The sequence below is a fragment of the Talpa europaea genome (genome assembly GCF_964194135.1).
Source record: "Talpa europaea genome assembly, chromosome: 12".
Taxonomy (NCBI): Eukaryota; Metazoa; Chordata; class Mammalia; order Eulipotyphla; family Talpidae; genus Talpa; species Talpa europaea.
The window spans coordinates 55,650,275-55,677,662 of NC_140079.1; the positions used below are offsets into that span (position 1 = coordinate 55,650,275).

Sequence of the window (27,388 nt, forward strand, 5' to 3'; positions counted from 1 at the left end):
ACTTTTTATTGCTGTTCCTGCCAATATACAGCAACCTATTCATCTATCATTTTCAAATGATCTAATAAATTTGTTTGGTGTTTTGAGCTACATTTCAATTAACTCTCAAATAAAGGCCACCATTTAGGAGAAGGTAGATAAATGATTGACAGATTGGCCTTTCTAGTCAAAGTCAAGGAGTCAAACTGTACAAGCAAGCCTAAAATCCATTCTTCACGAACTCAGAGAGTGTTAACTATTTATTACTAAAGAGGCTTCTGTCAATGTATGTTGACACCTAGCAGTTTGAGATAGCTCTAAATAATTATCTTGCTATTTTCCAATTGGAAGGATTCTGAAAAGGCCTTAAAACGATGATTTTATAATCTGCATTCAACTTTGTTAAGTGTGAAATCTGTCACTGTTAGGTTACCCAGTCGTGGCAGGGTCTGTCTTGGCATTTTAGTGCCAATATGTAGAGAGGGTTACAGTTTGGCTGACTAAATATACACTTCCATCAACTCTTCCACTTAGGACATATTGCTTTTTCCAGATTCACCTGTCCAAGGCCAGCAACTACCATCTGGAGGAAAGCAGTATATTATTACTCAATGTGGCTTACTCAAGGAAGGCTTCAAAGCAGCAATATTCCAAATAAATTTTCTTCTTTAGAAGCAAATTATGGATAATTAAGTATTATAGGAAAAACAGACCTTTTCTAGTTCATATCACAGTTGTATCACATGTAATATTTAACTGTCATATGATATTTAACTGTTCATTGACCCTCCATATAACTCTTCATCATCTGTCTTCTTTAAGGTATCTGACATTACTCACAAAAACCCAAATGAGAACTTGTTTTTTCTGTTGGGTCATCTCTCAATGATGTTTCCAGATATGTGTGTGTGTGTGTGTGTGTGTGTGTGTGTGTATGCCAATTAATGTATCATCATTTTTATAGGTATATGGGATAAAGGGGAATCTGGATTTTACATTTTTATTGCATTAAGTAGGTTTTCTCTAATGTTTTTAACCAAAAACTATCAGTATTTAGAAACTTTGGATTTAACTTTTGTTTCATGATTACTTAATACTAAGCAAGAAGGTTCAGTCAGTAATAATATAAATTTAAAGGTACTTTTATGTACAAAATATAAAGCTACCTTTATATTATTTAAAGGTATTCTCATCTCATTCACTCAATTTTGCCGACTAAGCAGCTGAAGAAGAGATAATTCCTTATTGTAGAAAGAAAGAACAGAACTAGGAGTCAGCTATGTCAGTGAATGCCCAAACAGCGGCTTTTTGATGAGGGTGTAGGACAGAGAGCCCAGGTGCATGCAGCATGGCAGTAATTCACATCTTTCTCTGATTTTACTTCAAAGAAATGCTTATATTGGATTTTTTTATTTTGGAGGTTAAGTCTGGTATTTTACCACAAAGAAATAGGTCTTGCTCACATTCCTTGATTCACCTTTCAGCCTTTTCTCTTCATTGAGTTTATACTACAAGTTCAACAGAATATCATATTTCACACAATTTGACTTCAGAGGGGTTCTTAAGCTGCTGAAATACTGCTACATTAAGGCTCCTGGAACTGTGATGACTGCAAAGTTGGCTCAGCAAAGTTTTAATAACCAGCCTCTATAATTTTGTTATCAGTTTGTGAGAAATTACCTACACTGAAAGACAGCTTAATATTCTTGTTTGTAAGATCAAAGCTTCATGGTGTGGATTTACTTAGGAATCTAGTATTTCAAAGACATAATGGTGGTATGGGTGGATCCCTAAATCACCTCTCCCTATGATATAGAAGATTTCAAATGAGATAGGAAAAAAAAAACACCTTAAAATGCAGATATCCTTTTTTTTCTGGCAATAGGGAAGCAAGATAATTTTTGTCTTTCTAAACATGGATCACAAAATAGTTTTTCAGTTCTCATTTATCAGTCATGATAGGTCCAAGAAAAAAATTAATAAACACAAAAACTAAAAAATAAGAATGCTTTTAAACCACATTAAACAAAAGTGAACAAAACTAAGTTAAGAATTGCAGTCAATTAAAATGAAAATTAACAAGAATACCAATACTTACACAACAAAGAGAACTGTTAGCATAATAAAGCTAACATACAATACTTACACAACAAAGAGAACTGTTAGCATAATAAAGCTAACATACAGTCACGCAGAAAGACAGACATCAACTATCAACACTCTATTTGGTCTCAATACCTGCACCTTATTTTGGTCTGGGAAATCACCAAAGCCCTAAGCAGCTGGTTTATTTTTCCTCTCCCTCTCATGCTTCCTTCCTTTTCACACTGGGGCACCAGTGTAGGAGGCTTCTGGATGTGGCTAACCTCGCAGCAGCCCCTAAAGCAGCAGTGGCTGTGCTTCGAGGAATGTAGAGCTTCTGCGAAAGCTGGTGCTCAGGAGACAAAATCAAAGAGAGCTGGTCCATGGTTTCATTACTCGTGCCTTTGAACACTGTAATAGCATGGCTACTAGAAAAATCTTCATTCTTCAGGCTCTCTGGGGAGCTCTCCACTGGGGAAAAAAAAAAAAAAGACCCAAGTCTTTTCAAGTCTTATCTCCCACTCACTGCCTTCTCTCCCCCACTGCAGATCTTTTACTAACATGTGCAACGATCGTCTTCTGTTAGGTGGTGACAATTAAGAAATCAGAGGATGAGACTCAGACACCAGTCAGTAAGTGGGAAGAAAAGTGAGGATGGGGAATCACGCACTAATATTAAATGAACTACGATCATGATAGGGTAGAGAAGAAGGGGGGAAAAATGCACTTTTGATCAAGGAAGGGAAGATTTGTTTCTAGGACATTATAAAAATAAACTGGATGTAATTCTAACTCCAGGGAAGAGTCTAGGACTCCCCCCACCCCCATTTCCTCCCAGCAATAAGCAAAATGGTGCCCGTGGGCATTCTCTTTTGCCAACATGTTTCCAATTACAAGTCTGTGCCAGTGTAAAGACAAAACTCATCAAGTCTGTGATTGCTAAATTCCAGAAATCAGTAATCAACCACAAAATTAATCCCTTAAGAATGAGTTTTAAATAAGAAAAAGGAACAAGAGATAAATGCTCAAGTCAGCAATTTTTCAGGCTTTGTTCTGGAAAAAAAAAAATCAATGAAGATTTTTAGCAACATGGTGAACCACTGTATTTGTCAATTACTATGTAAACCTACCTGAACCATAGTGTTTTTCTGGGGAATCAGCCATTGCAGTTGTTGAATTGATTGCTGTCGTGGAGAGCTGAATTTGCTTTGGCGGAGTCTGAACGTCATCACGCTCACACTGGTTCTCTTCTGCCAACAGCTGTGACTGGATAAGAGAGACATAGAACTCTTCCAATTTGGGTAATGTGGAAAAATCTGAGGAACCCTTTAAGTTTGGCTGCTACAGAGTGGGAAAATGGGGCAAAAGCATGAAAAGTAACTATCAGTATAATAGAAGAATGAAGCCTGCTTTGTTTCCTTACATACAAACGACAAATTTTTTTTTCATATAATTAGTAAATAAAACTCCTCACTGTTAATAACCTACACACTCTCTAGAAGAGAGACCATCAATTCAAGAAACATTTATTGATTCCATGTACTGTGTTCCAAGCCTGGCAGGAAATATTGCCACACACAGCCCAGGAAGAGTGGCAGGAAATGAGCAGTGAGCCCCTCTTGTCAGGCACAGGGCTAACTTATGTGCATTTAAACAGAGAACTGTTTTGGTGCATCACATCTTCTTGGTTATGGCTTCTTTCACTTAGCATAATGCTTTTGTGGAGGACTGAATAAGCTATCAAATGTCAATCTGCACATGAAGTGGCAGGGGTTTGAACTCAGGCCACCCTATGTTCTCTATGCGCCTTCAAATCACTTCCCAGGAGGATAGGATCCCTGTCCCCAAGGAGCTCATGGTCCTCAATGGGAAACTGTGCCTCAGCTGGCCGGGAAGGGCAGTGTGAAGTGCACTCTACATAGCAAGCCACATGCTAGGAGAAAACCAGAGAACTAGGAAGATTCCTCAGAGGATGTGACAAAACGAAGCATTAAGTGAGAGATAAATGTCCCAGGGACTGAATTTGGGCTGAATTAATGGACCGCCCAATTTTAGCCATTAGATTCTATTGATACATAGGCATTGCTGAAGTAGATATAGTCACAGCAACTTAAACAGCATTTATCTTCGGTGAGGTTAATTGCCAGTAATATGATTAAAGTGACCAGGACTAGGCTGTAACAAACTGACCTAAGTGGCTTGGAGCTGGGGATTTACTTAGAATAAACTGAAACAAGAATTATGCAAACAGAAAGTATAGTGCTTTAGATGTTGTTCAGGCTCATGTTGTAGCAGACATTTAGTATCAGTCCTGTGTTTCTCTGTGACAAAACATCTTGCTCAGTTTCAAACATGGCTGGCGTGAATGTGACTACATAATTATGTAATATGCAAATGGTTACATGTATAGCCTTATTTTGTTGAGAAAATAAACCTATTTTTAAGTGCATCAAAAAGAATAAAATATTTAGGAATAAATTTAATAAAGAAGTACAAGATTCACATACTGAAATTGTAAGATGCTGATGAAAGAAACTGAAGACTCAAATAAATGGAAAAACATTCCATGTTCATACATTGGAAGAACATATTTTGTAATTTCCACCCTACTCAAACTGATTTATAGATTCAATGCAATCCCTATCAAAATCTCAATGGCCTTTGTTAAAGAAAACAAACAATCCTAAAATTCATGTGTAACAACAAAGGACACTAAGTAGTCAAATCAATCTTTTGAAAGCAAAAACAAAACAAAACTGAAGACATCCCACTTCCTCATTTCAGAATATATTACAAAGCTACAATAATTAAAATATTATGGTACTGGCATAAAGACATCTATAAACAACAGAACAAAGTAAGAGCTTAGGGGAAAAAAAACATACATACAATGTCAACTGATCTTTGATAAGAGTACTAAGAATATGCAATGGTGACAATGACTTCAATAAATAATGCTGGGAAAACTGGATATCCACAGGTGAAAGAATGAAATTAGACCCTTCCCTTACACTGTAGACAAGAAGACTCAAAATAGACTAAATACTTAAGTATAACACTTGAAACTGTTAAGACTCCTAGGAAAAAAAAAGGGAAAAAATTTCATGAGATTTCTTAAATATGACACCAAAAAGACAGGCAATAAAAGCAAAAATGAGTGAGATTACATGAACTAAAAATCTTCTGCACAGCAAAGGAAATAACACACTCATTAATGACCATATATTGTATGACATTTATATGAAATGTCCATAATATTGAGACAAAAGGCAATTTAGCATTCACCGAGAGCTGAGGGAGGATGGAGAAGGTGGTGTAAATGGGTAAAGGTTACTTTGGGGGCAAAGGGGTAATGAAAATGTTCTAAAATGGACTGTAGTGTTAATTTCACAAATCCGTGTATACTAAAGATAGTTTGAATTGTATGCTTTATTTTTTTAAAAAGATTTTATTTTATTTATACAAGAGCTGTGGTACAGGCCAGAGGCATGGGGATTATTCACCAGAGACAGAGCAGGGAGCAAAATAGGCAGATGGACTGAAAGCACTACTGAGGGGAGCAGCAGGTGAGACTGGAGAGGTCTGCTGCGCCATGTGGGTCTCTCCCTGGCCGGCTGGGAATCGAACACATGCTGCAGAGGCTGTGAACAGCTTCACAGTGCTGCGCTCAACCCACTGTGCCACTGGGGAGACCCCTGAATTGTAGACTTTAAATCAGTGAATGATATGGCATGTGAATTATATTTAAAAATTTTTTTTGAAACTTGTGGAAAACAAAATACATGACTTTTTAATACTAAAATAAATCTGTGCTCTTAAGCAACTTAGATTTCTGGAATAGACTATTCTATGTAATACAGCATATTTTATCATTGCTGTCATACAAAGCAACCATTTCTGCAGGAAATATATACTCAGAAGGTTTATTTTCTGCAAATTTGCTTTACAGCAAGTGTAGACCTCAAGCCTTTTATTTTCCATTTAACACACACACAAAAAAGCCATATTTTTCATTATTTTTTTTAAAGATTTATTTATTTATACAAGAACCAGGGTACAGGCCAGAGGCATGGGAGGGTGAAAGAATTCACCAGAGACAGTGCTGGAAGCAAAACAGGCAGATGGACTAAAAACACTGCTGAGGGGAGCAGTGGGTGAGACAGGAGAGGTCGGCCATGCCATGTGGGTATCTCCCTGGCCGGCCAGGAATCAAACTAGCACTGTAGAGGCTGTGGACAGCTTCACAGCACTGCGCTTAACCCGCTGAGCCACCAGGGAGGCCCCATATTTTTCATTATTTACAAAAACCGTCCTGCTGTTTTTATGCTTAAATATGTTTTTAACATATTTAAGAAACATAAAATAAATGGGTTCTGTTCCAGGCTTAGTGCTTTCTGCCAAAGTCAACATAAAAAAAAACTGGTCTAGCTGACAGGGTAGACATAGTGTTTAAAATGTATGACAAAGTTTATGAAAACATCTTGTTTCTCTAACTCTAACATATAAGTTTAATTGATCTTTAAATTCCAGGTTCAAAATTTCCTTCTGAATGGGTGAAAAACATTTAATGTCGTTCTGCCAATTGCTAAGAGGGACCATTAACCAGAATTTTACTTTCTAAAAATAAGAGCACTTCCTCATACAAATATCTGTCACAAAACATTCATTAGAATTTACCTTTGGGATTCCTGGTGAGCCAGTGTTATTTTCCTGAGCCCCCACTCCTTCAGGTTTTTGAACTTCTTCTTTCATTCCATTCAGGCCTGAAGACTGCCATGAATCATCCCATACATCTTTGGGTGTAGAGAAACACCAATCCTAAAGAGAAAGAATTGCAACAATAAACTGAACTATAATGCTACATGACCCAAACAAGAGAACTTGGGCAAAGTAAAGGTAAGGAGGCAAAGTATATTAAATGAGAAAAAGTATTTATTAAATTTCTATATCCGTGTGATTCCCTCTTGTTTTATTGGTCCTTACCCACTATCTTTAACTCTTTTGAACACACAGGTATAAAAAGGAAACACCTCTGTTTATAGTATTTTCCTTAATACCGTTTTTATAGCTAGATGAATTTTCAAAATCACCTAGTATTTAAATGGCACAAGCACTAAGGAGCAACTTAACTGCATATATTTCTTCTTTCTTGTATGATTAGGAAGAAAATTAAGTTTTAAATATATAGTTAGACCCCCAATATTAGCAAATATTCTCACTGCGGAGATCCAGAGGTTCTATGACAAGGTTAATCAAAATAAAAATATAATTAGGGCAAGCAGTTTATTTATAGATTCTAAGGCTTTGACTAGGTGCCAGCGTAAAATGAAAATCATGATTGGAAGGTAGTAACTAGGCACAAGTCTGTGGTTAGTGCCCCTGCTTCATCCTACCACAACCATCTTCTAAAAACCCAACATGTAGTCTTCTGAATTATTATCCTATAACTTCTTCTGAATTCCAGATTGCATAGCTTTCTTGAGGCTTGGACAATTAAATTCATATTTCCTTTTTTCAGTAGTGATTTGCTTTCTGCTTTTCCAAGGATCTTACCTTCTGTGGTATTTCTTTACATGTTGAATACTGTTTCTTTCCACCAAGGCTAGAGGCAAACAAATGGGAGGCAGCATCTCCTCCATTTCCCATTTTAGCCTGTAAAGGTAACCAGTTCTCATCCCAAATATCATCACCTATGGTGACCGACTCCAGGCATGGCATTCCAGTGGGGATCTCATCCTAGAATGTATCAGAAGACAAAGAAAAACTTTAATTTATGGTTCCTGTATGAGCACCTTTTAATATTCAGTCTTACAATTTTTTCTGACCCCAGAAAAAGATGGCAGTTTGAATACACAGTTGATTACTCTCTCTTCCTGATATTTCACCAAAATAAAATGAAGAGATTTAAGGTATAAACTCATGGTCTCAGAGAACAGGAGAAATGCCATATACATCCTGGATGCAGGAAAGCAGACAAGTGACAGCTGATTAAGCAGTCCTGAGAAAGTGGGATCCTGACCATGCAGTGAGAGAAATTGAGAAGCAACCCAAATGTATAGCATGAATACTGCAAAGCTCAGGAATTTGGTATTGCACGGTTTGGAGAAGTGGAAGATAAGGCTCTAAGTCCAAACTTAATGACACAAAATCAAGAACCTGACAGCAAGAGTTCAGGAGAACTATCATGAAGAAACTCAATGACGTTTGAGAATCTCAATCCGGCAGAATTATCATTCAAATATGATGGTGAAATATTTTCCCAAGCAAACACTAACGGGGTTCATAATCATCACACCTGCCCTAGAAATACTGTTTAGAGTTTTTCTACAGGAAAAGAAAAAACAAAAACATAAAACCTTGAGCAAGGTGATAGGTTTGTAGAACTGGAAACAAACAGAAATAATATGAGACAATAACAAAACATTAATGCGGAAGACAAAAGGGCAGAATTTGTAGAGTCAAATATTGATGACTCAAACCAGCACAGAAAAGGGCTATTTTAGACACAAGTTTAATACAACCCTTCTGGTAGCCACAAAACAAAAATCTGGAGCAGAGACAAGTAGGTAAAAAAAGTAAAAAGGCAGATAGAAATACATGGGAAAAGAAACAACAGAAATATAAAACCACCAGAAAACAGAGGATAGAATGTCAGTGATGAAGTCCCATATATCAAAGATTATCCCAAATGTGAGTAGTCTATCTCACCAATGAAAAGACACAAAGTGACTAGATAGAATAAGCAGGATCCATCTATATTATGCATTCAAGAGTCACACATCACATTTAAAGACAACATAGAAAAAAAGGCAGGAACTGGTATCCTCATTTCTGATAAATTGTTGACGTGTGTGTGTGTGTATAGAAGAAATAGGGTGTAGACCAGAGATGTGGGGGAGGGTGAGAGGATTCACCAGAGACAGTGAGAAGCAGAACAGGTGGATCTACTGAAATACACTGCTAAGGGGAGCAGTGGGCGAGACTGGAGAGGTCTGCTGCGCCATATGTGGATTAGCTACCTGGCCAGGGATTGAACTCAGGCTGCAGCACTGAGACTTAACCCCTTGGCTACCAGGGAGGCCAAAATTACTGACTTTCAATTGGAAAAGGTAATATGAAATGAAGTTGATATTACATAATGACCAAAGAGTCAATCCATCAAGAAGATACAACTACAATTAATATATGTGCACTGAACATGTGGAGACTAAAACAACATGCTCCTGATTAGCTCTTGAGTCAATAAAGAAATCAAAGGAGAAATAAAAAATTACCTGCAGACTAAAGAAAATGAAAAGACAAGCTATTGGATCCAATGAGATACAGCAGAAATGGTATTAAGAGGAAATTTCCTAGCAATACAGGTGAATATCAATAAACAAGTAAAGTCTCAAGCAACCTAATCTGACATTTGAATGAACTAGTAAAAGAAAAATAAATAAAATTAAAAATCAGGAAAAGTTAGGCCATAATAAAAATCAGAGTGGAAATAAACAAAATAGAAACCAAAAGGACAAAAGATTGATGAAACCATAAATTCCCTCTTTGAAAGAATAAATAAAATTGATAAACCCTTAGGCAGGTTTACTAAGAAAAAATCATTCATCATGACTAAGTGGGACATCCCAGGGATGCAAGGATGGTTCCATATATATATCAATATAGGTTAATTAATGTAATACACCACATCAACAATATGAAAGATAAAAATCACATAATCAATAAATAAATCTTTAAAAATATATTAAAAAATCACATAATAAATCTTTAAAAATATATTTAAAAAATTTAAAAAAAAATCACAAAATCATATGAATAGTGGTGAAAAAGCATTTGTCAGGGTTCAATACCCACTTATGATAAAAACTAAGCAAAACAAGTCAAAAGGATGATCTCTCTCATGCATGGAGTATAAATAACCAAAACAAAAAGTTAACAAATCACAACAAAACTAACTCTGAAAAATATGATGGTTATGGGGGGAGGGAGAAGTAGAAAAGGTCGAAGGGGTCAATCTGATAGTGTGAAGGTCACTAAGACTTTGGTGGTGGGTGAAATGAGGTGTGAAGCTATTCTCCAAAATTATAGCCTATAAATCAATAAAATTTTATTTTAAAAAATCACGTATCTGACAAAGGACTAGTATACAGAATACATAAAAAATTCTCAAACCTCAAGAAAGCAACCAATGAAGAAAATAATCAACAAGGGTAAAAGGCTTAAGGAGACAAGTAGGTGTGGACGACAAGTAAGAACATGAAGTGATTTTCAACATCAATAATCATTAGAGAAATGCAAAATACCATGCTGCCACCTAACTACACACCTACTGGAATGGCTGAAAATAAAAATTACTAACAATACCAAGTGTTGACAAGGATATGGACCAACTGGAATTCATACACTGATGGTGGGGATGCAGAGTGGTATAGTCACTCTGGCAACAGTTTAACATACATACTTATCACATCATCTTGTAATGTTACTCCTGCTTTTGTTCATACAAAAACCTATAGATGAATATTGAAAACAGCTCTACTCATAATTATCAAAATCCGGGAATATCCCAAGTGAACCTTAAGGTATTATGTTGAAAGAAAGAAGCCAGTCTCAAAATTACATACTGTATTTATGATTCCTCTGATAACACAGTGCTGAAAAGGCTAAAACTATAGAGATAAAAAGAAAGATGCATGTTTGCCAGGGGTGAGGGATATAACCAGAATGTGACCACGAAGGGGTCACTCCAAGGATATTTTTCAGGTGATGGAACTAACCTGCTTGTAGAGGTGCTGATGCAAATCTACACATCTTAAAACCAACAGGACAGTACATCAAAAGAAAATCAGTTTTATTCAAAAGCAAAGAAATATTAATGCTAGAGAAAATAAAAGCCATGCAGAAAAAGGAAAAGTTTTCATAGCCTACTGTTTGGCTGTGAGTAGCATTTACAGTTATAAAAATGTAAATACTGAATGATGCATAGTGCTGCTTGATATAACTATATTAGTAAGAGGGTGGAGGAGGGGACAGAAATATGTTTGTCTATAATGGGTGTAAAGGGATGAAAGAGAACTAAACCCTTATCTTTCCTAGTGGGCAATCCCTATTTATTTAAAACCGAAAAATTGGGAAATGAAAACAATAAGCATGTTATTTAATGAAAGGAGGAAAGCTCAATTCCAAAGCAGCAGCTAAGAGATGAAAATGGTTGCTCTGTGAAATAAGAAATGTAGAGGAGGGGGTCACTAGGCACTCTCAGTCATGTGTATATAAATGTTTAAATAAATCCTGTCCTCCAAAATAGTTGTAAATATTTTCCTCTGTTGGGAGACTTTTCTTAATATTGTTTCTCAATACTAATTTCTCATTACTTACTACCTAATTATTGAAGAATGCCCAAAGCTGTGGGGTAGTAATTGATACATCAAAATCTGATACAGTCTTTTCTTCTTTGTGATAGAAACTGCATTGCTAAAACATTGGTCTTGGTAATTGTTAGAAAACAATTTGTAATTCATCTAAAGGTGGTGCTCTGCTGGCACTGAGATTAGGGTCCTTCAGAATTATTTTACTTAGTTCACTTCATTTATGAATTAACTATAATACATTTATTACATTACCTCATTTTCTTCCTTTAGATCTTTTGGCTCTGGAATAGACCACTCAGAATTTTCTTCACAGCTTTTATCTTGTGTTTTCAAAGAACTGAGTTCAGAATCCTTTAATGGCTCCTTTGACACAGATTTAATGTAATTTAGACTCCTTTCATCATTAATATCTTGTTAGTAGAATATGAAAGATAAATTATTTATTTTCTGTACTGATGTTGTTTTCAAAATCTACATGTCTATAATTTCTGGGCATGTAATTATAGGCTGTGGTTCTGTTGTGGTTCATACAAATGCTACATTATTTTCTAACATTATCTAGGACCCTGGGTCTTCCCCTCCACCACAAGTCAACAAAGATTCATTAAGCACCTATTATGAAATATAAACAGGGTAGTTCTATGGATTCAAAAATGAATCCAATAGGTCCCAGTTCTAAGGAACTAAAAATATAGCAGGAAGACATACAATCAGATAATTGCAGTACAACCTTCCTCGTAAAGTCATCACAGAGACACAACCAAAATACAACTGAAGGAGGAGTCTGTGTAGATGCAATAAAGGAAATAAAGTGTTAGGGTGCTTTAATGGAGAGTAGGGATTACAGGAAACTCCTACATGTGTAGATGTATGTGTGGGTGGCACTTGGGAATCTCACTAGGTTATAACGTAGACAGGGAAGGGATAGAGGAGCTTTAAGTCTATTCCTCATGGAAAAGATGGCTTTAATTCATTTCTGAGACTGAACTACGATTATCTGAAGATTTCAATGGAGTGATGATAGGATATTTAAGAATTCAAAGGTTGAATTTTGTGTTAAAAATGTGTTGCTGATGTTATCATTATTATGAGTTGGAATAATATATAATGATGATGATGACAATGTTATTACTGTGAGTGGTTGTTAACCAAAGATTACAGAGGAATCAAGAGGTGAGCACTCTGAATAAACTGAGGATTGTAAAGATTAGAACAGCATTTGAATTAGTAAAGTCACATTATCTAGGACCCTGGATCCTAGATAACTGCACCAAGGCAGAAATGAAAATTAATGTATGAGAGAAATCACACTGGAAGAAGCATAAATGCAGCAAAGATTTAAATCAGTAAATAATGAGAAATGAGACAGCTGTTCAGAACATTGTACAAAGTTTCAAACTTTCCTAGATCTGGAAAGCCCCAGTTTCCACATCTAAAAAACAAGGATAATTATAGTAACAGGGATTTTTGAGGATTAAATAATGTCTCATACATAAAGTGCTTTTTGTAGTGTTTGGCACATACTACTCATATGTTAACAATAACTTTAAAAATTATAATAATATTTGCAAAGACCACCTACCAGATTATATAATTCACTCTCTTTTGATTGTGGACTTATCTCTCGGTCTTCATTAAAATAATGCTGCTGAGATGGGCAACCCATTTCTGTCAAGATAATGTCCTCGGGCCCTGTGCTGGATTTAGTGTACAAAGCTAAAGGATTGAGTTCTCTGAAACCCTAGGATTAGAAAAAGAAGGAGAAGGTGTTTAATTACATGATCAACAGAGAAAACATTATCAATTCAGGGTTTTCAAATGTTGTGGAAATGTATTTTCTAAAATTTAAAAAATTTTTCGATATAGACAGCTTTCCATATTTAGAAAAACTATTGGCATTAATACTAAGTGATATAGCTAGACGTCACTATCAGTTAACTGCAAAATAAGAATGTGTTGTTCTCTAAGAAGAACTCGAAGAACTAAATACTTCGGGCAAAAGAAATTTCCAATCAATTACTTAAAATGAAAGCATTCATATTCAAAAGTCAACAGGCCAAATGTAATTTTCTGTGGTTATTCAAAAATAAAGAGAACTCTGCATTAAGAGGGGGGAATCTCACAGAAGTCTCAAAGATTAAAGAATAAGTTAAATAACCTTCTACATTAAAATCTCTTATACCTTGAAGTGTTGAGATTAAAGAGATTAAATATATTACAAAACACATCCAGACTGCTCCACCTTAGAAGGGACATTTTCTCGGCATACAATAGCATGGCCCTCTGTTCTCAAGACATGATGGAAATAAATGTCTTCATTTGAGGATGTATCACACAGAAAAATGTTAAGGATCTCATCTACGTATTCATCCACTACCCCGACTAAAGGCTTCAAACCACACAACTTCTGGAACTGTAAAATAGCTTTCGCTGTCCAGTGTTCCTGAAATATAATCAAGATATTAGATTCAGAAGATAAATTTAAACAGAAATTATAGCAACCATATGTAAAAGTGAATTTATGCTGAACTAGAGAGTTAAGTGGAAAAAAATAAAGCCAGACAGGTACTAAAATAACACATTGCAGAATTTTTCCAATTTGTGGATGGGAAAAGTCAGAATAAAAGAAAAATGATAAAAAATGTAATTATGGAAAAAGCTATTATTTGTGTGGTGAAAATATTCATTTTCAGAACTGGTGAGCTAGATTTTTCAACCAATCCTGTCATAGAAACAACTAAAAATTCTAGATAAAATATTTAAAAAATATGTTCATAAAGCATCAAAGAGCTGACAAAAGGTTAATTAAAGGGAAAATGAGAACTACTTTTTCTAATACAGGCAGAGCTGAACTTTACTTGTTTTTATAGTCTCCCAGGAGGGGACAAAAATCAAAGTCAGTATCCACCCCCACAGAATGGAGTAGAGAGAACTTTCTTTCATGAAGCTGGCTCCCTATAGGGGTACATATTCAGCATAAGGGGGAAAAGAAAACTACTCTCACATGGACTTGTGGCTCAGTTTTTATATCACATGAGTGGTATACAAATGTTCAAGTTGTTAATTTAAATTAACAAGGTTCAGGCCTCGCTGGTGGCGCAGCGGTTGAGCACTGGGTTGCAAAGCTGCCGGCAGCCTCTGCGGAGCCGGTTTGATACCCGGCTGCTCCCCGGCCACCAGAGGAGGGTCCCACATGGCGCGCAGACCTCTCCTGCCGCCCGCTGCTCCCCTCAGCAGTGTACTTCGGTCCTTCTGCCTGCTCTGCTCCCCGCTCTGGCTCTGGTGAATTCTCTCACCCTCCCGCACTTCTGACTGTACCCAGTGCATGTATAAACAAAACAAACAAATAAATAAATAAAACATGCCTCTAAAAAAATATATATTAAAAATTAATTAATTAATTAATTAATTAACAAGGTTCTGGATTGGTAACATTCCTAGGTTCCTGGCAGAAACAAATGTAAACCCTATGGAAGTAGGCAATCGTCCTGTGGTTTTCAGCCATTCTTAGAAATATTTTTTCAAAAACAATGAACAATACCTAGGGAAGATAAGACACATACAGGGAAACAATGAATCACAAGAAGAGCAAGCACAAATAACATACCCTCAAAAACTTTAGATATTTAAATCTCTAGACAAATTATAAAATTAGATTTACTATGCTTATAGTTAAAAACAAAACTACCTGTTTGAAAGCTTCTGTAGAGATCTACTGGACGAACAGAACCAAGAGAACTTGTAGAAAGTCAAAACATAGTAACCACAACAAAACCCCTAGTATGTTATTAAGCAGCAGACTGCGTAGAATTAAAGAATAAATTGATAAAGTGGCAGATAACTGGGAAAAAACTACCCAGAATGCAGAATGCTAAGACAGAAATACGTAAATACAGAAAAGAGGTTAAAAGATATGGGCGATAATTTGATCTGGTTTAACATACTTTTAACTATAACTCCAGAAACAGACACAGAAGGACTATAAATATGAATAAAGGGAAAAGACAATAAATGAAGAAATAATAGATACGAATTTTCCAGACTTAGTGAAAAAACATAATGAATGCCACAAATAAAAGAATTTCAGTGAATCATTAAATATATAAGAATACAGTAAATAAGAAAACATAAACACACTAAAGTGGAAGAACATTAAGCAACATAAGCACATAAACAATGAACATAAGCAAAGGTTGCCATCAGCAAACCCTCACAAAACAATCCTAAAGAAATAGTTCAAATAGAGGGAAAACACTCTAACAAGACAATGGGTTTGAGTGGCATGAATGGATGAAGAGTTAAGTAACTGAAATAAATTTATGTCTAAATGGACAGTGTTAGTATTTTATATGGTCAATTTTTTGAGGGGTTGAAAACAAAAACAATTACAACAAATTAGAAGAGGAGGCTAAAATGTTCTAATATCCTTGTAGATAAAAGACAAAAGATGGGCCTCCCTGGTAGTGCAGGCGGTTGGGCGCAGCACTGTGAAGCTGTCTGCGCAGCCTCTGCAGTGCGGGTTCCATCGATCCCGGGCTGCGGAGATACACACATGGCACGGCAGACCTCTCCTGTCTTGCCCGCTGCTTCTCTCAGCAGTGTATTTCAGTCAGTCTGCCTGTTCTGTTCCCCCGTCTGTCTCTGGTGAATCCTCTCACCCTCCCGCTCATCTGGCCTATACCCCAGTTCTTGTATGCATAAATAAATAAATCTTAAAAAAAAAATAGAAGACAAAAGATATCAGCCTGAATTTTGAAAAATACAGCTATGTGTAGTTCATAAAAGACAAATCTAAAATACAAGGACACATGTGGGTTGAAAGTAAAACAATGATTTAAAAAATGCCAGGAAAACATTAACTAAATGGAATGTGATGGAATTATATTAACATCAGACCAAACCAATTTCAAAATAAAAAGCATTATCATAAATAAAGAGGCTAACTTTATAATGATCAAATAATCAGTTCATCAAGAAGACATATCAATTTTGACGTTGCATGTACCTAATAACACAGCTTCAGTGGATACAAAACAAAAACCAACTGAAATACAGAAACAGACAAATAACAATGTAAGCAAAACTAGACTTCTTACAATAATTGACAGAAAAAGCAGCACTTAAAAGTCAGTTTGGATAAAAACTGCACACAATAAAAATGACTTTATGAATATTTACAGAATACTGCACACAACTGCAGAACATACACTTTTCAAGCATTCATGTCAGAGGACCACACAGAAGTTTCTCATATTTCAAAGGATTAGTATTATCCAGAGGATGACTTGTGACCACAGTGCATTTAAACTAGATTTCAACAACAAAATTAGAAAAATGTTGATAAATTTAAAAGTGTCTATCAAGTCAAACAGGAAAACAAAACACAATTTACAAAATATTTTAACTAAATATTATAATAACTTCTAAATCAAGAGGTTGGAGAATGAATAATAAATCCAAAGAAAGTAGTGATAAGGAAATAATAAAATTAAAATAAGAAATTAACAAAATAAAAAACAAGCATATAATAGAATCAAAACAGACTAGGTTCATTCTTTGGAAAACTAATTAAAATGGTAAATATCTGTCTCGTTCATAAAAAAGAGAGGAGATATAAATAAACAATCTTCTGACTGAAACAGGATACATCATTGCAGATATTGACATTAAAAAGACAAGTGAATATTGTGAATGTTTAAGCCAATAGAATTGAATTTTAAATAAAATGAACATATTCCTTGAAAAATATATCAAAGTAGTCTCAGGAAAGAATAGAAAACATCTTTTCTATAAACACTGTTGTAATTTTTTGTTTCAATACCTGTAATTAAAATGGCCAATGGTGATTGAAATTTAAGATAAAAAACTTGTTGCTCAAAACCAAAAAATAAGTATAAAAAGCCAATATATCTTAAGCTAAAATTTAGGCCTTCAGATAGTATTTTTAAAGTTTGCAGCATTTATACTTTTTAAATTATTAAATCTTAAAATTTCCCTAAGACTTCTGGAATACATATTACCTCTATATGTGTTATAAACTCCAACTACACTCACAAATTTACTTTAAAAGTTCTTAAAGATATATTCAGAAGAATGAAATAAAGGGTATATTAGTTTTTTTTTAACATATACTGACCATCTCCCATAACTCATTGTTTCCTGCAGATCTGAGTTACCATCTTATATTTTTCCCTTCAGTCAGAACTTCATTTAGCATTTCTTGTAGTTGTAGTTAAAGATTGCTAGTTACAAATTATGTTTTACTTATTTGAAATGTTTTTGTTTCATGTTCATTTTTGAAGGATAGTTCCCAAGGATACAGAATTCTCAGCTGAGAGGTTTTTTACTTTCCTTTCAAACCTGTAATAATTTGGCAGCTAGCCACTATTAGATTACTCTTCCCCTTTTGCTGTTTTCAGGATTTTCTTTTCTCAATGGATTTCAGCAGTTTGATCATGTATGGTGTTCTTTGTGTCTGCTCTGCTTGGAGTGTTGCTCTTCTTTGGTGACATTGTTCACCAAATTGTGGCGATCTCTGCACCATTTGTCTTTCTTTCTGGGAGTCCAATTACATTTATGTTGGAGTGTCTGATAATGACCTTCAGTCTTGTTCATTTTCAATATTTTTTATGCTCTTCATCAGACTGGATCATTTCTTTGGATCAAACTTCAACTTCAGAGATTCTTCTGTTGTCTCCAAATCTGCTATTAAGTCTATCCAGAAACTTTTCATTTGTTATTTTACCTAACAACTCTAGACTTTCCATTTACTTTTCAATAGTTTCTTTTTGTTGAAATTCCTTATGTGTTAATTATGTGTAAATTTTTAAGTCCTTTAACATATTCATAATAGCTGCTTTAAGATCTTTGCTAAATGCAACTTCTGGGCCATCTCAATGTAAGTTTCTATCAACCACTTTTTCTCTTGAGTATGCCACCCTTTGCAGTTTCTTTGTATGTCTAGCTTTTTTTCTTTTTAAGATTTATTTATTCATGCATACAAAAACCAGGGTACAGGCCAGATGTGTGGGCGGGTGAGAGGATTCACCAGAGACAGAGTGGGAAACAGAACAGGCAGACTGACCAAAATACATTGCTGAGGGGAGCAGCGGGAGAGACAGGAGAGGTCTGCCACACCATGTGGGTATCTATGCGGCCGGCCGGGATCGAACACACACCGCAGAGGCTGCGGACAGCTTCACAGTGCTGCGCTCAAGTGCCTGCACCACCAGGGAGGCCCTCTAGTGGTTTTTAACTGAACAGTAGATATTATCAGTATGTTGTTGAGATTCTGTATTCTATTAAGCTCTTTTGAATAATTTTTGTTTAAACAAGCAACTATATTGTTTGGACTCAAACTCCCTTGCAGACAGCAACTGAAAGACCTATCCATTTTCTTCAAATACCAAATGTTAATTTTTACTAGGGTCACTGGGTTTTCTCTAGTACTTACAAAATTTAGGAGTCATCTAAGGACTTGAACAGATTATATACACTGATTTGGGGACTGACTCATTCTGTGGCTCACTCCCTTCTTCCCTCCACCTTATCCCCTTCTTCACTTTGGGACTGTTCTGCCAGTCCCAAACTATAATATACTCTTAATTCTTCAAGCAAGGATGTTACATATTGAGAGGGTCTTCAGGAAAAAAAATAAAAAATTCACAATCTTGCCTATTACAGATTTACTTCCAATGGTAGATTTCTGCTTATCTGCCTGCTTTTGATTTTGTCTATGGGCACACTAGTCCAACATGCTACTCTATTGCTACTCTGCCATTACCAAATGTGTTACCTATTTTTGACACCAAAAAAAAAAAAAAGATATGGAGAGATATATTCATTTAGTAAAAACACTGAGCACCTACCATGTACCAAGTGCTAATCTAGGCACTGAAGACAGAGAAGAAGCAGACAATGTCCCTAATCTCAAGAGCTTATACCACTGTGTAAATAACTAGTACCCGATAGTATTACAAAAATAAAGTCACAATAGTTGACTGAAGTGGAAATGTGCACTTTAAAATGGCTGGTCAAAAGTAGGATTCATTCCAGAGACACAAGGATGGTTTAACATCCGAAAATCAATCAACGTTATCCAACACATCAACAAAAAGAAATATAAAAACCATATGATAATATCAATAGATGCTGAGAAAGCTTTCGACAAAGTGCAACACCCATTCATGATAAAAGCCCTTGAAATTCTTGGGATACAAGGAACATACCTCAACATCATAAAGGCCATCTATGACAAGCCAACAGCCAGTATCATTCTCAATGGTGAAAAGCTGAAAGCAATTCCATTAAGATCTGGAACAAGACAAGGATGTCCACTCTCACCACTGCTTTTCAATATAATACTGGAAGTCCTAGCCAGAGCAATAAGACAAGAGAAAGACATACAAGGAATCCAAATAGGAAAAGAAGAAGTCGAACTATCACTATTTGCAGATGATATGATAATATACATAGAGAACCCCAAAAACTCCACAGAAAAACTAATTCAACTCATCAATCAGTTCAGTAAAGTGGCAGGATACAAAATCAACACGCAAAAGTCAGTAGCCTTCCTATACACAAACAATAAATCTGAAGAAGAAGAAATCAAAAAAACCATCCCTTTTTTTATTGAAACAAAAAAAATCAAATATTTGGGAATAAATCTAACAAAAGAGGTAAAGGACCTATACAAAGAAAACTATAAACCACTGTTAAAAGAAATAGAAGAAGACACAAAGAAATGGAAAGACATCCCCTGCTCATGGATTGGAAGAATAAACATTATTAAAATGGCCATCCTTCCAAAAGCAATATACAGATTCAATGCTATTCCAATCAAAATTTCAATGTCATTCTTCAAAGAAATAGAACAATTATTGATGAAATTCATATGGAATCACAAAAAACCCCGAATAGCCAAAGCTCTCCTGAAAAAAAAAGAAGGGAATGGAGGCATCACACTCCCAGACTTCAAACTATACTACAAAGCCATAATCATCAAAACTGCATGGTATTGGAACAAGAACAGACATACAGACCAATGGAATCGAATAGAAAATCCAGAAATAAACCCACAGATTTATGGTCAACTAATCTTTGACAAAGGAACAAAGACTATGCATTGGAGCAAAGAAAGTTTGTTCAATAAATGGTGCTGGGAAAACTGGGTCGCTACATGCAAAAGAATGAAGCTTGACCACTACCTCACACCATACACAAAAATCAACTCAAAATGGATTAAAGAACTAGACATAAGACCTGAAACCATAAAATACATAGAAGGAAATATAGGCGAAACACTACGTGATTTGCACATCAAAGACATCTTTACAGACACATCACCCAAAGCAGTGATAGTGAAGGCAAAGATAAACAGCTGGGACTACATCAAATTAAAGAGCTTCTGCACAGCAAAAGAGACAATAGCAAAAACAAAGAGAAACCCCACCAACTGGGAGAACATTTTTGCACCCAACACTAATGATAAAGGACTGATCACAAAAATCTGCAAAGAGCTGATGAGACTCAACAACAACAAAGAAAATAATCCAGTCAAAAAATGGGCAGAAGAGCTAAAAAGAAACTTCTCTGAAGAGGAAATGCAAATGGCCAACAGGCATATGAAAAAATGTTCAACATCACTTGTCATCAGGGAAATGCAAATCAAAACTACCATGAGATACCATCTTACACCAGTGAGAATGGCACATATTAAAAAAACTAGCAACAACAAATGTTGGCGAGGGTGTGGAGAAAAAGGAACTCTTCTGCACTGTTGGTGGGAGTGTAAACTGGTCCAACCACTGTGGAGAGCTGTGTGGAGATTTCTGGACCTACTAAACATAGAGCTTCCATATGATCCAGCAATTCCACTCCTAGGTATTTACCCAAAGGACACAGAAACATCAATTCCAAAGAACACCTGCACCCCTATGTTTATAGCAGCACTGTTTACAATAGCTAAGCTTTGGAAACAACCCAAATGCCCAAAAATAGATGACTGGATCAAGAAGATGTGGTACATATATACCATGGAATATTACTCAGCATTCAAAAAAGATAAACACATGCAATTTGCAGCAACATGGATGGCGCTGGAAGGGATCATGCTCAGTGAAATAAGCCAAAAAGAAAAAGAAAAATACCGGATGGTCTCACTCATAGCAGGAATCTAGAAAACTTAAATAAGGGACCAGGAAAATGAATAACTGTAAGAAAGTGAAAATCAAAATCAACAAAAAACTATGAACCAGAGACAGTTTTAGGGGGGCAGGGGCGGGAGGGGAGGGATTGGGGCCAGAATGGGGGGCTGCAATTGTATGGGGAATATAAAAATAAAATTTATTATTTAAAAAACAAAAATAAAAAAAAAATAAAATGGCTGGTCAAGGAATGAGCCCCATATATCAAATAAGCTGTTCCAGTGATCAGAATGGGCAAAAGTCCTAAGGAAAGAAGCAGCTGAGGAAGAAAATAAGAAAACAACAACAGAGAACCAAAAATGGAATAATCTAGCTGATATGACCCACCTGGCTACAAGTGGGTCACAAATTTATCCGTGAGCTTTCCAATGACCAAAGTAGTTAAAAAAAAAAAAAAACAGTCAAGGATAAAAGTACACTAGAAAACAATCCTGAGTAGAGAGTTGTATAAAAAGCACACTTTGTATATATTATTTATAATATTTAAAAATTAGAAGCAGACTTACTAATAAAAGAGGCGTAAACAGGGCTATGATGTATATTTAACTGCTAGATAACTTAAAAACTGTGATATATAAGTGTATTTATGGTGTGATAATAAGTTAAAAAAATAGAACACAAAATAATATTTCTATTTTATGTTACTCTGAAAACCTTATAAAACTCTCAACTCTGACATTCAATAAAATAAACTGAAAGAAACACCAAATTTCTAAATTGAATGCTTTTAAAAGGTGGAATTATAAGTAATTTTTTTCTTCCTCTTTATTTTTCAGATAAAAATGATTTTCAGGAATAATCCATGATATATAAGCAACTGATAACTCATTTAGTGTTAAACATATATATGATATAATAAATGTGTATATAATTAAGAGTTCTGAGGGGAAAAACATATGACTAGGTACACAATTGTGACCACATGAACAAATATATCTATATGGATAAAAATGCCTTCTCTAGCCTATCTAGTGATCTCCCACAACGGTGTTATTAGAGAATTCTTTGAAAAAAACAAAAACAAAAACAAGTATTTTGGGCCTCCCTGGTGGCGCAGGGGTGAAAGTCTCAGCACTATCAAGCTATTGCCCGCCACTACAGCCTGAGTTCGATCCTTGGCCAGCGAGATAACCCACATGGCGCAGCAGACCTCTCCTGTCTCGCCCCTGCTCCCCTCAGCAGTGCATTTCAGTAGATCCACCTGTTCTGATCCCCACCCCATCTCTGGTGAATTCTCTCACTCCCCACACCTCTGGCCTGCATTCTAGTTCTTGTATGCATAAACAAACAAAAAAACATTTCACTGTAGCAGTTCTCTCGACACACCCTCTAGTTGCTCCCCAGCATCTAAAGTTCACTGTCCAGATTCCACAATATGGAGAATTCTATTTCTCTAACATCACTACCATGAAAACAATACTGTGCGGTCAAATAGAAACCACTCAAAATGCTACTCTCCCCTTGCCTTGCCTGGAATGTCTTTCTTCTCCTTTTCATCCAAAAAGTAGAGATTCCTAATCTTTGTAATTTCTACTCCAATGTTACCTCATAAGTGGACCTTTTCTGATTACTTTGAAAGGAGATGAGCACTGTTCCTTTTGCACCTCTAACCACACCTGTAAAAGTCTCTACTAATAGCAAACATGACACAGTGCAACAATCCTCCATACTAACTACAATGATCCCTCTGTGGGCTCATTCCATGTTTTATTTTTGTATCCTCAGAACTACTGTTATTGCTGACTAAATGGGAAAATAACAAACATACCTGTACTGGCCTCACCCAAGCCAAGGAACAAGGGATAGCCTGGGCTGGCAGCTTTGTGTAGCAGCACCTGCAATAGGTAAATATATGATATTGACTCATACTTTAGAACTATATTTTATGGCATCTCTAATCCATTTCTTGATTTTAGCTATTCATATCACTTCAGCGTATCTTATTCATGTACTTTTTAAATAGTTTTTTTTTTATAGAGGCATGTTTTTATTTATTTATTTATTATATTTGTTTGTTTGTTTTGTTTATACATGCACTGGGTACAGCCAGAAGCGCGGGAGGGTGAGAGAATTCACCAGAGCCAGAGTGGGGAGCAGAGCAGGCAGAAGGACCGAAGTACACTGCTGAGGGGAGCAGCGGGCAGCAGGAGAGGTCTGCGCACCATGTGGGATCCTCCTCCAGTGGCCGGGGAGCAGCCGGGGATCGAACCAGCGCCGCAGAGGCCGCGGGCAGCTTCGCAACCCAGCGCTCAACAGCTGCGCCACCGGGGAGGCCCTCATGTACTTTTTAATTAATATTTTATATTTTCAAAGCAATCCAAGAAATAATACTGTAAAATATATAGTCTTAGAACCATGCAATTAGAATATAGGTAGAAACAGTTCAACCTTCATGCTACATTAATATAACCCTTACCATGACCTCTTTTCTTAATGAGATTGAAATTTATTCTCGTGGTCCATTCAGTGTCATGGTCATGAAAGAAGACACAAGAGATTCTATTCCATCTGTGAAACTAAATGACAATTTGCCAAGTCTGCACTAAGAAGAGGGATGGGCGGGAAGGATGGAGGGAAGAAGACAAAAGGAAGAGAGATCCTAACTCCACAGTGCTTCAACATTATGATTCAAAACTTAAGTCATCCTCAGTAAATTTGCTCACTTACTTGAGGAACCTCAGGGAGGACTTCTGAACAGTTCCAATATTTCCAAAGTCTGGATAGAACACTTCAACTTCTTGTTTCCCAAGGACCCGATGAATAATGACCCGATACCACCATTTATCCTCGGAAATCCTTACACAGCAGAGATGTCCCGGTTGGATATAACAATCTGACATAACATATCGATCAGAAACCAGCTGATTGGAGTAACAGCGCCTATGGGGTTCCACAATCCACAATAAAGACAAATCCACAAGGGAAGAAAAAAATTAAAGATGATTTATTTTTAAAGATTTATTTATTTATTTATTTATTTATTTATTTATTTATTTATTTATTTATTTATTTATACAAGCACTGGGTACAGTCAGAAGCGTGGGAGGATGAGAGATTTCAGAGCAGGGAACAGAACAAGGAAGTACACTGCTGAGGGGAGCAGCAGGCGGCAGGAGAGGTCTGTGCGCCATGTGGGACCCTCGCCCAGTGGCTGGGGATCGAACTGGCACTGCAGAGGCTGCGGGCAGCTGCGCAACCCAGCGCTCAACCACTGCGCCACTGGGGAGGCCCTAAAGATGATTTTTATTGCTGTATCCAAAGCAGGAATGTCTTGGCAAGAAGCAAAGAAAAAAATACTCATTTTTTTAAGATTTGTTAATGCTTATTAATACCAATTAATTTACTTTTATTTTTCCTATCCAAATCTCTTCTCATCACTTTCTTCAAACAGAAACTCATCACTCATTTTATCCCACATTCTTGGTTGTACAGACTGTCGTCCTACTTTACTTCCCAGCACTTTCTAAACTGCACATTTTAAAGGCATCAGTGATCTGTTAATTCCTAAATCCAACAGCCTTTCTCCTCAAGTTTCAATATACTTGCTCTCTCTGCAGTGAGTAGGATCCTGAGCTCTTTCAAGGTCTATACTACCCAGTTTCTAAGAAACTATTTTCTTCAACTTCTTCCTTGTCAATAATTATTCCTTTATTGGCACTGTAATTGCCTTATCTGTTGGGTTCTCTGGACCTTATCTTTAGAAAATATATTTAAGAGCTTGGGCTTTGGAACCAATAACTAGATGCAAATCCTCACTCCACAATTTACTATTTGTGTGATGTTATCTTTCTGTGCCTCTTTTCTTGTTAAGGATGATGATAATATAACCAGTTTTTATAAATTTTTATATAAATATTTAGCTCAGTGTCCAAATACAGTAAACAATCAAATGTGAGCTATTAATTATTTGTGCTATATTGCATTTCATCCATTGTCATGTCTTACATTTTAACGATTTTCATAATAGTAATAAAAGTAGTATTTGCCTTTTTCACTGTGCTAAATATTTGCATTGATGGTAAGAAAGCAGAGTGAGTTAAGCTCCAAGTGCCATAGCTAAATCAAAGCAGTGGCACCAAACATTTCCAGTAGTCATTTTTCATCACTGCTACAAAATTCACATTTTAAAAATATAAACAAGGGTCGGGGGGGGGGGAACAGGACAGTTTCACTTAAGAAAGTCCTTGGTAAAGCAATAGAAATTAAATTTATTAAATCTCAACAACTGAGTGACCATCTTTTCAATATTTCTTGTGACAAAAATGAATTTTACATAAAAAATTTCGCAAGTCATTTCAAGAAAAAAGCACTTATGTGTTTGAGTTGAGAAAAGAACTAGCCACCTTTTAAAAAAAAAACATGATTTTTACTCAGAACATGAACTAGACACTTTTCTCATAGAACACTATTTTTGTCTGAAAGGCTAACTAACAAACTATGTATATCCAGATTAGGCTATTTCACACACATTTACCTCAAAAATTAAATGAGCCTGTCACTTCAAGGAAAACAACTGACAGTATTTATTGTTGATGATAAAAATTCAAAGCTCTCAAACAAAAATTAGGATTGTGGGTATACTGTGTCCACCTTAAGATTGGCAGTTTATTTAATTCTTTCCTGAATGTGATTATACATAGTGTGTGTGATGAAACTTTTCAGCATTTGGAAGATCTACTTATCTCAGCAAACCAGTACATTCCAAATGACCAATGCATGATGTTATTAATCATAGATGAGGGAAAGATCCATTTCGGAGTTGTCTCATTTGAGGGCCTTCTGCTTGCTTTATGCTCTGCTATTGCTAGTTTGAAATTCTTAATTTTCAAATGAGGAATGTTGTATATAATTGTATACACTTGCGCAAAATTAAAATGCAAGTCCTGGATCCAATCAAAGTGGAAAAGCAGACCAATGGATTTTAACACAGTGTGTATAAAAGGTTCAAATTCCACATCGCAACTAATCTTCAAGAAATTATCCCGTCAACTAATCTTTAAGAAACTATCCCTTATTAAAGAAAAAATAATCACAGTTTTCTGAAAAGGCTTTTAAAATACTCCTTCTCCCAACTACATACCTGTGTGAGTTAATATGTTCTTACATACTGTAACTAAAATAAAATCTCTAAATAGACTAAAGAAAGAAGCAGATATGAAAATCCAACCTTCTTCTATTAATCCACATATTAAAGAGATCTGCAAAAATGTGAAACAATGCCATGCTAAAATTTTTTTTCTTAAAAAGGCCAACTTTTCATTAAAATATTATTTTTGACAAAATGGATTTATTATTTTTAAGCAGTTTTCAACATTTCTGTTTTAATTTCTATATGAAAAATACTGATATACAAATGTTCTTGAGTACTCAAATTTTAAGAGTTCTGAGGCCAAAATATTTGAACACTGCTAATTTAGAATGAGACAGATGACAAATATATTGAAAACAATGGACTCCTACCGCATTTCAATCATCATGTCTTCGAGTAACTCTGATGAATCCCTGCTGTAGATTCGGATGTAAAATTGACTAGGAGATATGATATACTCTACGAATACCCCCACAAGGGTACTTGTATCTAGTGGTGGCAGTCTGTATAATTTCTTGTCTCGTACAGCATCTGGTGGGATATCATGATTTGCCATTGCCAAGTTGAACTGTGACTTGTTCATTTCTCCTTGCTACAAGTTGGAAAAAAAAAAAAATCAAAGAAAGCACTGTAAGCTTTTGAGTGATATTTCAAACTCTTAT

At 35.8% G+C, this 27,388-nt stretch overlaps 1 protein-coding gene across 2 annotated transcripts in view; it reads right to left on the reverse strand.

The window, feature by feature from the left end:
* Positions 1–2,284: 2,284 nt before the first annotated feature.
* TDRD5 (tudor domain containing 5) overlaps positions 2,285–27,388 on the reverse strand; it is a gene marked incomplete at both ends in the record, with an annotated part of 53,123 nt that continues 28,019 nt past the window's right edge. Inside the window, 10 exons of one of the 2 annotated variants that reach the window (XM_084250469.1) lie at positions 2,285–2,532; positions 3,192–3,402; positions 6,739–6,879; positions 7,615–7,797; positions 11,685–11,842; positions 13,011–13,173; positions 13,675–13,875; positions 23,406–23,472; positions 24,305–24,517; positions 27,098–27,318. In XM_084250469.1, the coding sequence (XP_084106595.1) occupies positions 2,285–2,532; positions 3,192–3,402; positions 6,739–6,879; positions 7,615–7,797; positions 11,685–11,842; positions 13,011–13,173; positions 13,675–13,875; positions 23,406–23,472; positions 24,305–24,517; positions 27,098–27,318 (1,806 nt within the window). The remainder of the gene's footprint in view (positions 2,533–3,191; positions 3,403–6,738; positions 6,880–7,614; positions 7,798–11,684; positions 11,843–13,010; positions 13,174–13,674; positions 13,876–23,405; positions 23,473–24,304; positions 24,518–27,097; positions 27,319–27,388) is intronic. The other variant, XM_084250470.1, reaches the window with a different exon arrangement.